Genomic DNA, 15678 nt, shown 5'->3' with positions numbered 1-15678 from the left:
TGAAACCTGACTGAAACTCTTCAAATAAACCTCTGCAGATGATCTGTTAGCTGTTTGACAACTACTCTTTCAAGGATGTTTGATATAAAGGAAGGTTGGAGATTGGCCTATAATTAGCTAAGACTGCTGGGTCTAGAGATGCTTTTTGAGTAAAGGTTTAACTACAGCCAGCTTGAAGGCCTGTGGTACATAGCCGATTATTAGAGATAGGTTGATCATATTTAAGATCGAAGCATTAATTAATGGCAGGACTTCTTTGAGCAGTTTTGTAGGAATGGGGTCTAAAAGACACGTTGATGGTTTGGAGGAAGTAATTATTGAAGTTAACTCAGAAAGATCAATTGGAGAAAAAGAGTCTAACTTAACATCAATGGTACTAAGAGTAGCTGTAGATAATATTACATCTGTGGGATGATTATTGGTAATTTTCTCTCTAATGATAAAAATTTTATTTGTGAAGAAGTTCATGAAGTCATTACTAGTTAACGTTAAAGGGATTGTTGGCTCAACAGAGCTCTGACTGTTTGTCACCTGGTTAAATATGCTGACGACACAGTTCTCCTGTCACTGCTGTCAGGCCCTCACAACACCACGGACCACGAGTTTGTAGAGTGGTGTGACAGCTCCAAACTTGAACTGAACGTGAGCAAAACCAAAGAGATGGTGGTGACCTTCTCCAGTAGGCAGAGAGATCTGGCTGCTTCAGTCACCACCACCATCCACAGGAAGCCAGTGGAGGTAGTTGAGGAGCACAAATACCTGGGAACCATCTTTGACACCCTCCTGAAATTCTCTGCCAACACAGAGGAGATTCTCAGGAGGTGCCACCAACGGCTACACCTCCTTAGGAGTTAGCACACCCATCATGATGACTTTTTACGATGCCTTCCTGGAAAGCACCATGACCTTGTCCATCACCTGCTGGTTCCACTCCCTCAGCCTTCATACAGGAACAGACTGCAGCACACTGCATCAGTGTGCTCTACAGTCATCGGCCTGTCAGAACTCTGGCAGGTTTTCAGCCAACAGGTCCTCAGACAGGCAGCCAAAATCATCAACGACCCCTCTCACATTCTTCACCTCACATTTCAGTGGCTCCCCTCTGGGCGACGCCTCCACTGCATTTCCTGCAGGACTGAGAGGAGGAGGAGCGCCACCTTTGTCCCTAAAGCAGCTCTGCTTTTTAACTCCAGCCGATAAGAACATTTCCCCCACCAGAAACAGAAACTACACTCTTCTTATACTACCAACTCTTTACTCACTTACAGTTATTTATTCACCTTTCAGTCACTTTAATTTTAAAACTGTGTATATTCTGTGTATTTATTATCTCACTCTTATTGCCTGTTTGTGCCCTGTCCTTATCTTTAACATCATGCTGCTCTGTTGTATCTTAATTGCCGCTTGGGGATAAATAAAGTCTTTCTGATTCTGAATCTGAACGCAGGAAAGAGGCATGTTGTATAAAGTGCTTTAACTGCTCAGAGCAGAAAATCACAGTATGAGAACCAGTTAGCAGTTAGCATTTTCAGGCTGCTTTTCTTTTGACCTTTAAAGGTTTGTAAGGAGAGTCAGGCTGCTGCGATGTGTCCAGGCTGAGTAAACGCTCTCTAACAGTCTCTCTGTTGCAGGATCTTGTTGAGTTTTGATGGATTTGATTTTCCAGGTTGTAAATGAAGGTTTGGCTCTCAGGTTACAGGAGTGTGTGAGCCACACCATCTGCAGAACAAGTGTAAACCCGACGGCTGCTGGATGCAGCGTGCTGGGCAGGGCTGCCATCCTGCTCAGACCTGTTTCTGAATATCAATATTCAGAGCAGATTAAACCTGAGCTCCATCTGCTCCTGACACACTTGAGACAGACCGCCTGCCTCAGACACCCAGAACTCCAGAACACGACAGAGTTTGTTAAAGGAAGCTTTGAAGAAGCTGATGAAACTGAATTGAGATGATTTCTTGGCTGGTTCTCCGTGGCAGCAGAGCCGGCGGGTCGGTGTGTCCCAGCACGGCAGCTCCGGGCAGCGGCGGGAGCTCCTGTTTATCCAGAGAGAGAGCCGCCCTGCAGCAGCTGAACAGGAGGCTGGCTTCATACCTGCAGCAGGTAGGATGGAGGCAGCATGCTTCATTGTTCCAACTGAGATTAATGAGCAACAGTTAAAAGGATCTGAAAGACTTGGAGGACAAAAAAACATCCGATTTCTTTATAGACGTTTGCACTGCTTAAAGATTGATCTATAAAGTTCTGTGGCAGGAGGACAAATGGTCCTCTCACGGCTGATTAATTATTGATTTGAAATTTTAAGACCACAATAAATCGAAATTAAATGGAATAATCATGAACCAAAGATTGTGTTTCATGATGTCACGTTTAAAACTAAGATCTGAAAGATAATGTTTCCCAGAGCTGTGTGAATGTACGCAGAGAACACGGTGATTCACTCGTACAACAGAATGACAGAGAATGTTTGTTTGTTTGTTTGTTTGTTTGTGCAGGTCAAGCATCTCGAGGCAGCCAATCAGAGGCTGGAGCATCAGATTGAGGAGGAGCTGGACAGAAAGTGTCCCCGAGAGTTGAGGTGGCTGGACGGACACCTGAGGACCGCCTCCCTGCTGCAGGGCCAGGTAGACTGTAAATAAAGGATGGGCATGGTCTTGCGTTGTCACAGTTCAGCATCTTTGTTGTCCATTCCTTTCAGTCCTTCACTTTTTCTTTCTTACATGCTCTGTCCTTCCTTTCTTATCAACTTGGATTTCCTGTGATTAAAACCAGAGATAAATCTGAAGGACTCTGAGGTGTTCTGCTGTTAACAGATGCGATATGTCAGAGGAGTCATAAAAAAAAGGAAAGAACATGTGCAGACAGCGAAGCTGGAAACAAACCTGATGTCAAATTTATTCTTGTTGCAGCTTGTCGCAGCTTTAGAGTCTCTGCAGTTCTGAGATAATTTAATGATGAAGTCCTCAGTCGAGCCCAGAGATTAAAACATTTACCAGTTCTGTTCCAAGTCAAAGCCAAACAATCTGATCCAGGCATCAACCTGCAGGCTGGAAAATGAAGCCAAACACTGGCAAAGCCTGCAGTTCCTCTAACGTCCACTAGAGGCTCCAGAAGTGAGTCAGTGCCAGAGGGCTCCCAGTAAAGGATGATCTGATATCGTCGTGTTGGTGTTGTTCCCAGATCATCATGAAAATGTTGATCCAGGTTCAACATCGCAAGTGACCAATCACATTGTTGTGACGTTATTCTTTTGCGCGCCAAGCCACTCATGCATTTATGAAATTCCAATGTTGCAAGGACAATATCAGTTCTGCTCAGCGTTTATTAAAGGGTCAGGGTCCGTTGATCGGCGGACAGAGGCGGTTTCTCGCAGCTTAAGTACAGTTTTTGGTTTTACGGCGGTTTTTCCCGAAGTCGCATAAGTATGATGTCACAACATTCTGATTGGTCACTTGCAATGTTGATCCTGCATCAACATTTAGTATGATGATCTGGGAACAACACCAACACGACGATATCAGATCGTGCCCCAGTTAATCAGTTTTAACCTTACAATCAAAGGTTAAACGAGTTTCTCAGGTGGTGTCAGGATGCTGTACCTATGTTTAATGGTCAGACGGGTTTGGACGAGTCCAAAATGTGACAGACTAAAAACCTGAACTTTGGCATGTCCTGTAAAAACCAGAGAAGTCATTAAGGAAATCAACCATTAATTTGTGATTTATTTGTGATTCTCCGCCCAGACGTTTGCACCACCTCCCACCACAGAATAAAGCTTCTCTCTGTCTCTCACAGATCAGTGAATGTCTCTCGGCCCAGGCTCAGGCAAAGCTTCAGTTACTCGAAGCAGAACTCACCGTCTTCAACCTCAAAGAAAGGTAGAGCCACACCAGCGATGTAGTCATACCTGCCTCATGGGTCTCTAATGCACGTCAGTGTATGAGTGCAGAGGCCTGTACGGGATAAAAACCATCACAGAGTCTGCAGAATGAGCTCAGTTTAAAATGCAGGTTTTCATCCCAACACGTTTATGTAACTGTCACACTTCTGTAATTTAACGTGACAACTAGAAAATCACGCGACTCCTCCATCATTCAAACCAGTCAAAGCTTCGCTTCATCACCGTGCTGTAGCTGCTAGCTGTCTGCTAGCTTAATCTGTAGTTCTGATAACTTAACGCTCCACCCTGTCATCCAAGGATGATCACACCTACACGCAACAACATGGCTGTGGCCAAATATAGCTGAACAACTAAACAGGTAATTGAAGATGTGTCCCATGATCCTTTGCTGTGTGTGCAGGTGCCAAAAGGTGCGTGAGCAGCGTACTCAGCTGGAGGCGGAGCTTAGTGACCTCGGGCTGCTGGGGGAGGTCCTGAAAGTTCACAGTCTGCCTGAGCTTCAGAATCCTCTGAATGAGCAAAAGCAAGAGAAAGCGGATCTGCAGACTCAACACCAGCAGGTAAAACAATCTCACCTGGATGCTTAAAAAAACCTACACCCCTTTTCCTGCCTACCTGTGTAGGATATGCAGGTTCTTCTGGCCCAGATATCAGTGATGTGCTGAGATGCACATCACTGAGTCTTCAGACCTGATCCAACAGGTGGACCACCTGAGACAGACGAGTGTTGGACACCTGGACAAGAACAAGAGCAAACCCAGGTGCAAGACTCAGGTAGGCACATGCACACCTGCACACCTGTATTTTAACATAAAGGAAACATTAATAAGGATAATAATGCAAAAGCATTTTAACAGGTGTTTTGTGTTCAGCTGTCCATGCAGAGCATTTCACAGGTGACCTTTGACCCTTCATTGGGGTCAGACGCTGACAGAGCCGAGCTAGAAGCAATGAGGAGAGAAGTGTGCTGTCTGACAGCAGAACTGACGCGACTTCAGGCTGCGGTAAGATCAAACCACACACCAGCACTCCGATGTTCCGACCAGGAACCTGTAGGCCCACCTATGAGTTCCTCTGGTTCCTTCAGCCACATGTCATTTAGTTTTTTCCAGTCTTCTAGATTGGGTTGATGCTTTAGTTTAGCAAGATAATCTTCACAATAACACGTGTTTTATGAACTCCTCCCCCCAAAGAGCCAATCAACAGCTGAAGCCAAAAGCTGGTCAGACTAGAAACAACTCCAGAGTTTTCTCAAAGTCAGGACTAAAAGACAAAACCAAAACCATCAGAGTCAAGATAAAAAACAGGATTAGAATGAGTCTTCCTGTCTGTCCAGGTCTTGGTGTTGGAGTCCTCTGGTCGGGAGCAGAAGGAGTCATTACTCCAGCAGCTGGTGGTCCTACAGGAGTCAGCAGATGGTTTGTGCAGAGACCTGGACTCGGTGCTCCAGGCTGCAGCACAGCAGGCTGCAGACCAGCAGTCACTGCTGGACGTCAAGAACCAACTGGGGGCCGAGATACAGGACTACAAGCAGCTGCTGGACAGCGCGGACCGTCAGGGGTATGAGATGATGATAGAGGAATAGATAAATACGTCCCCTTTCAGTTATTAAAATTTAGTTTTTTGCTCTTGCCTTTGTCTTGTTTTATCTTTTTAGAGTTTCACATGTCGACTTTAACTCCAAGCCAGATGTCAGATCTTCCTGTCTTGAGACCAGAAAACCCACATTCAGGAGCAACAAGACGGTGAACAGAACCGTCAGTGTTCATGGCGGCCGCGTTCACACTCTTGAAGAAACACCAATAGTTTCACCGAAAACAGCGACTGCAGCCCAGTCAGATTTTGTCCATAACAAACATCCAAATAACTCACCTAGAACACTGACCAAGCCTCTGATGGAGACCATCCAAAACTCTGAAAACCAGAGAACAGTAGTGCTTTATAAAAAAGTGTGCAAGTCCATCATATCTACAGAGACAGGCAGCAGACAGAGGAGCCCTGTGGAAGTTCTTACTAAAGATCGTGATGTTGGGGCTCAAACTAGCCGAGACGTGCGAGCTTTGGTCAAGACCTTTACTTCCAAACAAGCTGGTTCACTCTCTACTGACACAGGGACAGACATGGAAACTAACAAAAACACTCCTTCTGCAGGACCAGACGTAATTCAAAAAACACATTTTGTAATGTATGAGACCTCGTTTCATCTCTGCAAACCAGTTGCTGTTGAGGTAAAAGTGAGAGAAGCTTTCATCTTTACTCAGATGGATCCAATTGAAGCCTCCTTCCAAGCAAAGGAAAAAGATCCAACAAAGATCATCATCAGGGAGGCTGAGACTCCACCAGAAGCTGTCAGGGACATGGATGAAAATGTCAGTACAGTGCACAAGCCAGGATCTCCTCCAGTGTTTAGATCAAGTAAGGTTCAGGTAGCCCTTATGAAAGAAACCGATAAAGGAACAAATGGAAGGTCTGAAACAGTAGACACAGAAGATGTTCTAATCCTTGATCAGAGTTTGGGATTGTCCAAAACTGAACTGAAGAAACTCATAGAAGACAAACCTGCAGTGCATGACAATGAACATTTTTTGTCTAGTATCTCAGAAATTAATAACAAGCTTCACAGTAAAACTACAAGTGCTGAGAACGTAAAGGAAGAAGTAGACAAAGTAGAAGAACTCCACGACTGCAAGGAAGTGAAGATGAACCGTCTTAAATCAGAAAATGAGCTGATAAATCTGCAAAGTCAGGAGATATATTTCAGTGCTACAAACTCAGAAATGTCTATAAGCCTAACTGATTCTGGTGTGGCTTTAAGTTCCTCCAGCCCTGAAGAGCATCAGAGTCCAAGAGAAGAGGAATCAATGAGTCCAACAAAGCCAGATGCATGCTTGAATCCAGAAAAGTGTTCAGTGAAGAGTTCCACTGAGCCAGAACCGGATCTCACACCAAACGATCCACACATATGTTTAAACCCAACTGAGGATATGACTGAGGTGGATGATGGGCTTGTAGACAGAAAGGAAGAAGCAGAAGATACTTTGATTGTCCTGAGTTTAGATAAAAGTTTAACAAATATGTCCAACAACAAACTTGTGAAGGATGCAGATTCATGGACCAGTGTCGGCATTTCTTCTCCAGAAAGCAAGGAAAACCAAAAGTGTTATATCCAACATACAGATAGTTTAAAGGCAGAAGTGGATGAAATGAAAACAGTCAACAATGCCAGCGAGTTAAAGCTGGATCCAGTCGAGTCTAAGAAGGAGACAGGTGATCTTTCAGGTGAAGAGGCGTCAAATATATCTACAAGTTTAACAGATTCTGGTGTCGGTTTGAGCTGTTCCTCTTACGAAGATCTACAAAGTCCAAAAGAAGTCCATTTGGCAGTTGGTGAAACAAATTCACCTAGCTGCTTGAGCCCAAAAATATGTGTGAGTCCAGATGAGACTGAGGTCATGCTAAACCTTACAGATCAGGTGTTTTGCCCAGTAGATGTGGAAGACCACATTGCAAGTCCTGATCTACTTCCGAGTCCAAATGACCCAGAAAATTACCTCAGCCCAAATGACTCAGACGTATGTCTCAGTCCAGATAGTGATGTAAAAGAAGAGGCAGGAAGTCTGAATCTAATTGAGGCAAATGCACATGTTCACCCAGGAGAGAAATTCATTCTGTCAACAAAAGAGGACGGACAGTCGGTATCGTTTAGTGGAGATGGGTCATTGCCAGAAGACAGAGATACGAAAGTCATAACGTCAGAGGGAAACCAGGGTGTGCTTTTTAGGCCATTTAAAGGTTATGAAGGAAGGGGAATTAAGCTGAATGGCACAAAGATAAGTTCTAGACCAACCAGTCAGAGAAGCAGCCTTCAGGTGAGCAGCAGTCATGGAGGCTCGGTGTTTGGAGATGGACGAAGTATCATAGCAGACAGAGAGGAACAGCTTGGTTTTGGAGGCCTTTATCGCAGAAGAGATGCAAGAAGGTCCAGAGGCAAAGATGTAAGTGGTCCTGCAGATGAAGATAAGATAGGAGGTGTGACTATGAATAGAGGTATGAGGGGGCAGAGAAACAGTGACTGGCAAGCGAAGAACCAAACAGGTAATGCCGAAGAAGCAAGCTTTGGAAATACCCCTTCCAACAGAGGAATGGCCTTTAGCAAGCCAGGAGGTTTTAGCAACAGTGGAGATGCACAAGTGGGTACAGCAGCGGTAAAGGGAAGATTCAGTGGAGACTTGATGGCTTATGGTGGCTGCTTGGGACATATGAGTGTCAGCTTACCTAACTCAGGGAGCAAGGAACATCTTCCAGAAGACGGGAGATTTGGAAGTAGGGGGTGGATGGTTTATGGTGACAGTCTTATACGCCAGAACAGCTTAGACGCTGGGACTAGCTTACCCAATGAAAGGGGTGGAGAAAACTCATCCATGAATGGAAATCTTGTGACAAGTCCACCAGAAGCAGGGAGATTTGGGAGGAGAGGGAGTGCAGAGTGGATATTTTACGAAGGCAGTCTTGGACGTAAGAACAGCTGGGCTGGCAGCGATAGCTCGCTGAGTGCTGAGAGCAAAGAACGCCTTTCACCTGCCACAAACTCAGCCACAACCCCACCAGGAGCTGGGATATTTAGCTGTGGGGAGTTGAAGGTTTACGGTTGGCATGCTGGATGCACGAGCAGCGATAGCAAAGACTGTCCCTCAGCAGCCACACACATAGCAACAAGCCCACCAGGAACACCAGGAGCAGGGAGGTTCAGCAGTGGGGCGTGGACAGTGTATTGTGGGAGTCCTGGTCGTGTGAGCAGAGCTGATAGTGCTGACAGGGTCAGCAGCAGCCAGATGGTCAGTCCTCCCAGCAGCTACGTCAGCAGTGGGCGTAGACTCAACAGTGCTGGAAGTGGTGGCAGGCTGAGCTCGGCCAGTGTCGTGAGGCGCAGCAGCAGCGTGGGGAGATTCACCGGCACGGGCAGCGGCGGATGGAAACCTGTTTACAGCTCAGCGAGTGGGCACAGCGTGGGGAGTGCAGGGTGGGGCGGGGGAGAGAGGACAACCAACAGGCAAAGAGCTCCGAGCCCCGGGAGGAGGATCAGGGGCAGTGGGGGGTGGCTAAGCAGTTCAAAGGCTGCTGGGAACCGGATAACCGGCGCAGGAAGCGGATCCAAAGTCGCTGGTAGCAGTAATAGACTCAGCAGTCATGATGGAGGGAGGATCAGCAGTTCAGGGAGGACCAATAACACCGGGGGCAGGGTCATCAGCAGCAGCGATCGGCCAATCAGGAGCACGGGAAGCCAAGCCGGAAGCAGCAAGGAGAAGATCAGCGTCTGCAAGATGGCGGCACTAACGATCTCAGCTGCAGGGAGGGAGAGAAGTCAGGAGAGACAACGACAAGCTCAGAGAGCCCGACAACCACGACAACAACAAGAACAACAACAGCAACCATGACAACAACAACAAGAACAACAACAAAAGGCTGCAGGTGAGATCAAAGTCGCAAAGACAACAATACAAACACATCTGAGGAGTTCATGTCCAGCATGAAGAGAAAGTAATGCAGGCGACACGAGCAATGACCTGATCTGAAATAAGAACATCGTTGTGGGGTCTTTACTTTTCAGTATTAAGCAGCGTCAGGTGACTGCTGTTGTGATTCGGTGGCTTATAAATAAAGCTGAATTGAACTGACGCATGCACACGTTAACTTTCTCGGATTACTGAGGCTGTTTTCAAACATGCTGAAAAAAGAAATCCAGGTGCTCGAACTCGGAGTAAATGTGGCTTAAAACACACAAAGCCTGAGCTCATGGAAACCTGTGCTTTTGAGTCTAAATGCCTGGATCGACGCTTCTGACGTCTGCATTAATTTCTGTGAAACTAAAGAACATTTGATAGGTACAGCAGGGAGAAAACACGGAGCATCTAACCTGTGTCGTATGAAGAGACAAAGCTGTTTGTTCCTTTGTTTTGTTTACATACAGACTGTTTATTTATACGTTCAGATGTTTTCAAACATCCGCGCTGTGATGAAGCGTCACTCTGCTTAACAACAGTAAGAATGGCCTCTCTTGCCTTGCAGCTCCCTTGCCTCTCATCCAGCGCTCGCTGACCACAGGTGTCACGGTCATGACCTCTGACCCTGAGGGCGTTGATGACAACATGCAAGTCTGAGTAGGGTGATATTTTCTGATTCTTTTTCTACATTAAATAGTGATTTTTTTCTCATAAGGACATTAAAGACTGACAGGAAGGACATGCAGCAAAGGGCCGCAGGTCGGATTCAAACCCGGGCCGGCCGCACTCAACCGTGCAGCATATGGCTGTCTGATCATCCCACTGAGCTGAACCAGTGCCCATAGATACTGAATTTAATGGAGCCATGACCACACAGCAGTTTTTATCTCTATGTGTTGAATATTTTCAGCCTGACAGGTACATAGGCAGCAGACATCCTCGCCAAATCTTTTGGCTGACAAACACTTTTAAGCTCTGAAGCTGTTTCATTCACACTGAAAGTGTCACAGTCCAAAGACGAAATCAGTGTTTTGTTTCCAAATCTCAGAGAGTTAAAATATGATGATGCTGGAAGAACGACGTGTAGAACATGACGCTGTTACGCAACAGTACATGGAGTACATGTACCGCAGTCACGTATTTAAAATACAAAATATGAGTAACTGTATTCAGTTACAGTTACAGTTGAAAAAGGTGGTAATCAGAATACAGTTACTTTGTTGAAATAAGTGGATTACACGGCGGTCTTTTCCTGTTTCATATGTTCGGCTATGCTCTATTTTTGGTAATTCCACGCCGGTGGAAACCCAAACAAACACACATTAAGAGGCTCTGATGTCTCAGTCTCACGGCCCAGGTCACCTGTACTTGCAGCCTGGTGTTGGTGTGGAGAGTAACCTTCAGTAATAGTAATAAATCACACAGCAATAGGACATTCATGTAGTTGTAAAAAGCATGATAATATATTAAGTAATCCAAAGTATTCAGAATACGTTACAAAATACATTTTGGGGCATGTAATCTGTAATCTGTAGTGGGATACATTTTAACAGTAACCTTCCCAACACTGTTAACAAATACATGTTAAAAAGAAGACATATGTTTCACATTTAGAGGACAAACCACAGGTTTGGGCTTTAAATGGTTAAGAGTCTCATCAGCTGGTGTCATTTCCTTAGTTAATAATAACTTAGATTTGTATGACATCGTACAAGAAAACCACCTTTTAACGTTTGTCTTCTTTATGCGGTGAAACAAAGCAGATTCTTCAGGTGTTGCAGTGACATCAGGAGGCAAAGGTGCTTCATCAGCTTCTCCTAAAAGTTCATGTTGAGCAACATACGACAGTAAGCACCAGGAGCAGATTAACGTTACAGTCTTATCCTCGCTGGGGATTGTTTTTAAATGTCGAGTCCAATAACAGCTTGTTCAGGTTCTTTCCATCTTTATCAGCATCCTTCTGTGTTAACCAGAGAAATCTAGTTTGTACACTTTGACCTGGAAAATAAAGCTGAATATTAATCTGTGCCCCGTTTCCTCTTTAAGAACATGAAAGCGATAAAGTCATGAAGCACCCAAAGTGTCTGATGAGAACGTTTTAACTCAGGTTGTGAAACAGACTCAAACAGACTCACTGCTGGCTTTGTAAAGTAGTTTAGTTCTGTAGTTCTTAGTGAAACACGCAGGAAGAGCACAGTGGGCTTTCCTTCATCAGCAGCCTGAACGCAGGGAAAACCTCTGAAATCTGAGGTCAATGAATACACGGCCTCCACCTATGACTGCTGCACATTCAGTCTAACCACCAGAGGGCAGCAGAGACAATGTGACCTTCCTCCATACTCTCTCCTCATCTTCTTACTCAGTGGCAGAGGTGTGGACTCGAGTCACATGACTTGGACTCGAGTCAGACTCGAGTCATTAATTTTATGACTTTAGACTTGACTTGAAAAAATGTTCTAAGACTTGTGACTTGACTTGGACTTTTACACCAATGACTTGGGACTTGAATTGGACTTGAACCGGTTTACTTGAAAAGACTTGATATTTTACCCCAAATATAAAATTCAACATGCATATTATATAGAGATTGAAAATGTGACGTCATTCACGGGTAGAATCGCAAAGGATTCTGGGAACTCGTGGCAAGCGGTACTAGCGCACGCAGGCTTTCAATTGAAATCAGTCACACAGCGATAAAAAGAAACATAAAAATGTCAAGAAGCTGTTGTATTATTAACTGCAATAGCCGGTCGCATGACAGCCACGGGAAGCCGACGGGTAAAGAGATCGGTTGTTATCGGATTACGTCGTTGAAGAGAAATTGTTCGAGCCATGTTTCCGAAGTAACAAAGACGCGACGGATGGCCTGGATTGCAGCCATTCAAAGATCAAATATAACGTCCCAGAACACTCCAGCTCACAGGTTAGTCTGCTCCAAGCATTTACACGAAGGTCAGTGTTTTTTAGTAGTTAATACGTCATTTTCATAACATAATTGGTGATATAGGTTACAAGCAAGTCTGGCGCTGAACAGAAATTGTCGCGCTATGCTCCTTTATTTATTGTGCATAAATAGTGAATTGTCCTGACACAATATTGCGTTTCGCTTCTGTTATTATGGTACATTGACAAAAACATATACTTTTATTCACAGGATAAAACAGGTTTTTTGTATCACTAATTGTCCAGTACGATTACAGCATACAATATTATTGTCACTGCTACATTTCTGTGATGGGTACCAGAAATTATTTCCACTACTAATTAATTACCATTGAGCTCAAAGGTTATATTAATAAACGGTTAACGAATGTGTATTTATGAAGACGATTTGTGAGACTGGTAAACTTATGATACGTACGATGGTCTTTCGTTCTACACGGTGCATTTCAAGGTCCTGCACCCATCCGTCGGTAAACTGTACCTGGGCTTGTTGCAGTGACCTGAAGTTACTAAAAACTTCATGAGTGTATGCACTCACTCCAAGAACCGTATGATTATAAATATGCATATAAATATGCTACGATGAGATAGCTGACTTCATCTAACTAGCAAATGTTGTCCAGGCTACGTTGGTGATGCAGTTTTTTTTTAATGTGTATGATATTTTTGTCATGCGATTTTAAAGCTGGTCCTACAACCGCATCCAAGAATAACATGCAGCTTATCTCAGAACTGTCGGTGAAAATTATTCTTGGAGCTAGGTTTAATTGAGCTGCATTTTAAAGAGGTGCAATTTCACAATTTGTGTATATTTTCTAAGTTCACTATTTTGTCATGTGTTGAGAAAAACACAGATTAAAAAATTACATGGTCTAATATTTACATTTAGCATAAATGCAACATTATTTTTTCGTGTTTTTTTTTTTTAAAGACTCCAAAGGACTTGAAATTCAAAGTTTCAGACTTGTGACTTGACTCGGACTTTTACACCAGTGACTTGAGACTCGACTCTGACTTGCCTGACATTACTTGAGACTTGACTTGAGACTTGAGGATAAAGACTTGAGACTTACTTGAGACTTGCAAAACAATGACTTGGTCCCACCTCTGCTCAGTGGTGCATCAGGAGTCTTTCTCCGTGAATCATATTGAAATGATAAGTATGTTTGTAAAAATCAGGCATCATTTTATCAGCTCCAGTTTTGATCATCAACAAAACATATTCAGTATATTCATACATTGTTAGGTTCATGTTCAGCTGCTCATTAAAGCAAATTTCAGCTGGACGCGGTGAAGATGACCTGCTGACACAGGTAAATATGGAGCTCACTGCACACCTGTGACTATAATTATTTTTATACTTTCCCAAAGCTGAAGTTCTACAAACAAGACGGGACTGAATTATAGGTCTCCTGCTTAAATTATATTCAAGCTCACAGTTTGCATCATTGGGGGATGACTGAGACTGACAGGTGGATCTGCTAGCTGTCTGATAGGTATCAATACACCCCAAAACCACAGGCTGTCACATCCCTGAGCAAAGATCAAAACATCACCCTATTACCAGCCGTCTAAACACAACGGATTATCACACAAATTTACTACACTCCTCAGAGACAACAATACCTATGAAGCCTGAAGACAAGACCCCACAAGCAAGAACAGAAAGAAAGTTATCAGTTTACTACAGCAACTTGAAAAGGATTAGAGTTGAGGATAGAGTTGTGGCCAAAGGTTTTGAGAAAGACACAAATATTGGTTTTCACAAAGTTTGCTGCTTCAGTTTTTAGAATAGCATATTGCATATACTCGAGAACGTTATGAAGAGTGATCAGATGAATTGCAAAAGGAGCTGCTGGCATCATTTCAATAATCTTCTCATTAACTCAGGTGAGAATGTTGATGAAGAAGATGAAAGATGATTCAGCTGTGGGATCGCCACTCCTGCGGTTTGCACAGGAATGGCAGCAAAGACTTTTGGAAGATGGCCTGGTGTCAAGAAAGTCAGCAATGAGGCCACTTCTCTCTAAACCCCCCCCCAAACAGACTGATTTTAAAGGTAAAGTCATCTTCTCTGATGAAGCCCTTTCCAGTTGTTTGAAGCATCTGGAAAAAGCATTGTCCGGAGAAAAAAAGGCGAGCGCTACCATCAGTCCTGTCTCATGCCAACAATAAAGAGTCCTGAGACCATTCATCTGTGGGGCTGCTTCTCATCCAAGGGAATGGGCTCACTCACAATTTTGGCAAAAATCACAGATGTGAATGAAAAATGGTACCAAAAATTCATCCAACTTCTTCCAATGATCCAAGAACAGTTTGGTAAAGAACAACGCCTTTTCCAGGATGATGGAGCACCGTGCCATAAGGCCAACATAATAATGAAGTGACTCAGGGAAGAAAATATTGAAATTTTGGGTCTATGACCAGGAAACTCCCCAGGCCTTAATCCAAATAAGAACTTGTGGTCAACCCTCAAAAGGCAGGTGGACAAACCCCCCCACTAATTCTGACAAACTCCAAGCATCGATTATGAAAGAATGGGTTACCATCAGTCAATTTGGCCCAGAAGTTGATTGACAGCATGCCAGGGCCAATTGCAGGGGCCTTGAAAATGAAGGGCCAACACTACTAATACTGACTGTGATGTAATTGTCAATAAAATCCTTTGAAACTTATGAAGCGCTTGTAATTACCATATTTTTTGGACGATAAGGCGCACCGGATTATAAGGCGCATTAAGCGAAACAAAACAGTCAGATAAGTCAAACTTTACTCATTCTTCTTGCTTCCTCCACTTCTGTAACATTGATTCATTAATGCTGTATTCTATCACAGCGGCTCTGTTCCCATGTTGTTGCAGTATATTAATGACTAACCTGGTATTGTGGATGGATTATCTCAGTTGTTCTCCTGACTAAAGTTTGGTCCTGCTAACTTCCTGCTAACTTCTAACTCCGTTAAATGTAACAAATTCTGTTTTCATGGTTGCCTGGATGTTAAACTTAATTTCTAACACCTGGTAAAGCAGCAACACTGATCATTTTATTAAAGCTGAAAGAATTTAGACAGTTTTTAACTCTCAGTGATGCTGCAGTGTTCGTTTGACTTTGGGACCTGAAGGGGACGGAGTTTAGGACCCAGATTAGGACCCAGAGGCTCCAGACTACGGTAGTCATAACGCTCCAACAATCCATCAAGCGGTGCGGCTTTGTAACTTAGCAAAGTCGAACTAAAACATTTTTTGACAGATTCGGTTCGAGGTCAGTAAGCACAACCAGAATTTATACACAAGTTGCACTGTAGATTTTTGAGAAAATTGAAGGGTTTTAAGATAAG

General features: G+C 43.9%; 1 protein-coding gene across 3 annotated transcripts; it reads left to right on the top strand.

Annotated features, from left to right (window-relative positions):
• The first annotated feature begins 1829 nt into the window (after positions 1-1829).
• LOC111500961 (uncharacterized) lies at positions 1830-15017 on the top strand. 3 transcript variants are annotated; one of them, XR_013098441.1, is made up of 10 exons: positions 1830-2100; positions 2493-2621; positions 3793-3875; positions 4299-4458; positions 4601-4672; positions 4756-4902; positions 5235-5458; positions 5556-9367; positions 9965-10056; positions 14233-15017. XR_013098441.1 is itself a non-coding variant. In XM_076883507.1 (9 exons), exons 1-8 carry the CDS (start codon positions 1948-1950, stop codon positions 9331-9333), a joined length of 4731 nt encoding a protein of 1576 aa, XP_076739622.1. In that variant the 5' UTR covers positions 1830-1947; the 3' UTR covers positions 9334-9367; positions 9965-11426. The 3 variants fall into 3 exon arrangements, 2 of the variants coding, with proteins under 2 accessions (XP_076739622.1, XP_076739621.1); XM_076883507.1 differs by lacking the exon at positions 14233-15017 and having other exon boundaries at positions 4771-4902; positions 9965-11426; XM_076883506.1 differs by lacking the exon at positions 14233-15017 and having other exon boundaries at positions 9965-11426.
• Positions 15018-15678: the final 661 nt, after the last annotated feature.

The sequence above is a fragment of the Maylandia zebra genome, linkage group LG4 (assembly GCF_041146795.1).
Source record: "Maylandia zebra isolate NMK-2024a linkage group LG4, Mzebra_GT3a, whole genome shotgun sequence".
Taxonomy (NCBI): Eukaryota; Metazoa; Chordata; class Actinopteri; order Cichliformes; family Cichlidae; genus Maylandia; species Maylandia zebra.
This window is presented reverse-complemented; position numbering and strand designations above follow the sequence as displayed.

Excerpts from the sequence above, each read along its gene's own strand:
- LOC111500961 (XM_076883506.1), top strand. The coding sequence starts at position 1,948 with ATGATTTCTTGGCTGGTTCTCCGTGGCAGCAGAGCCGGCGGGTCGGTG. Across the intron at positions 3,876-4,298 it reads GTCTTCAACCTCAAAGAAAG|GTGCCAAAAGGTGCGTGAGC; the intron begins GTAGAGCCACAC and ends CTGTGTGTGCAG. Across the intron at positions 5,459-5,555 it reads GACAGCGCGGACCGTCAGGG|AGTTTCACATGTCGACTTTA; the intron begins GTATGAGATGAT and ends TTATCTTTTTAG.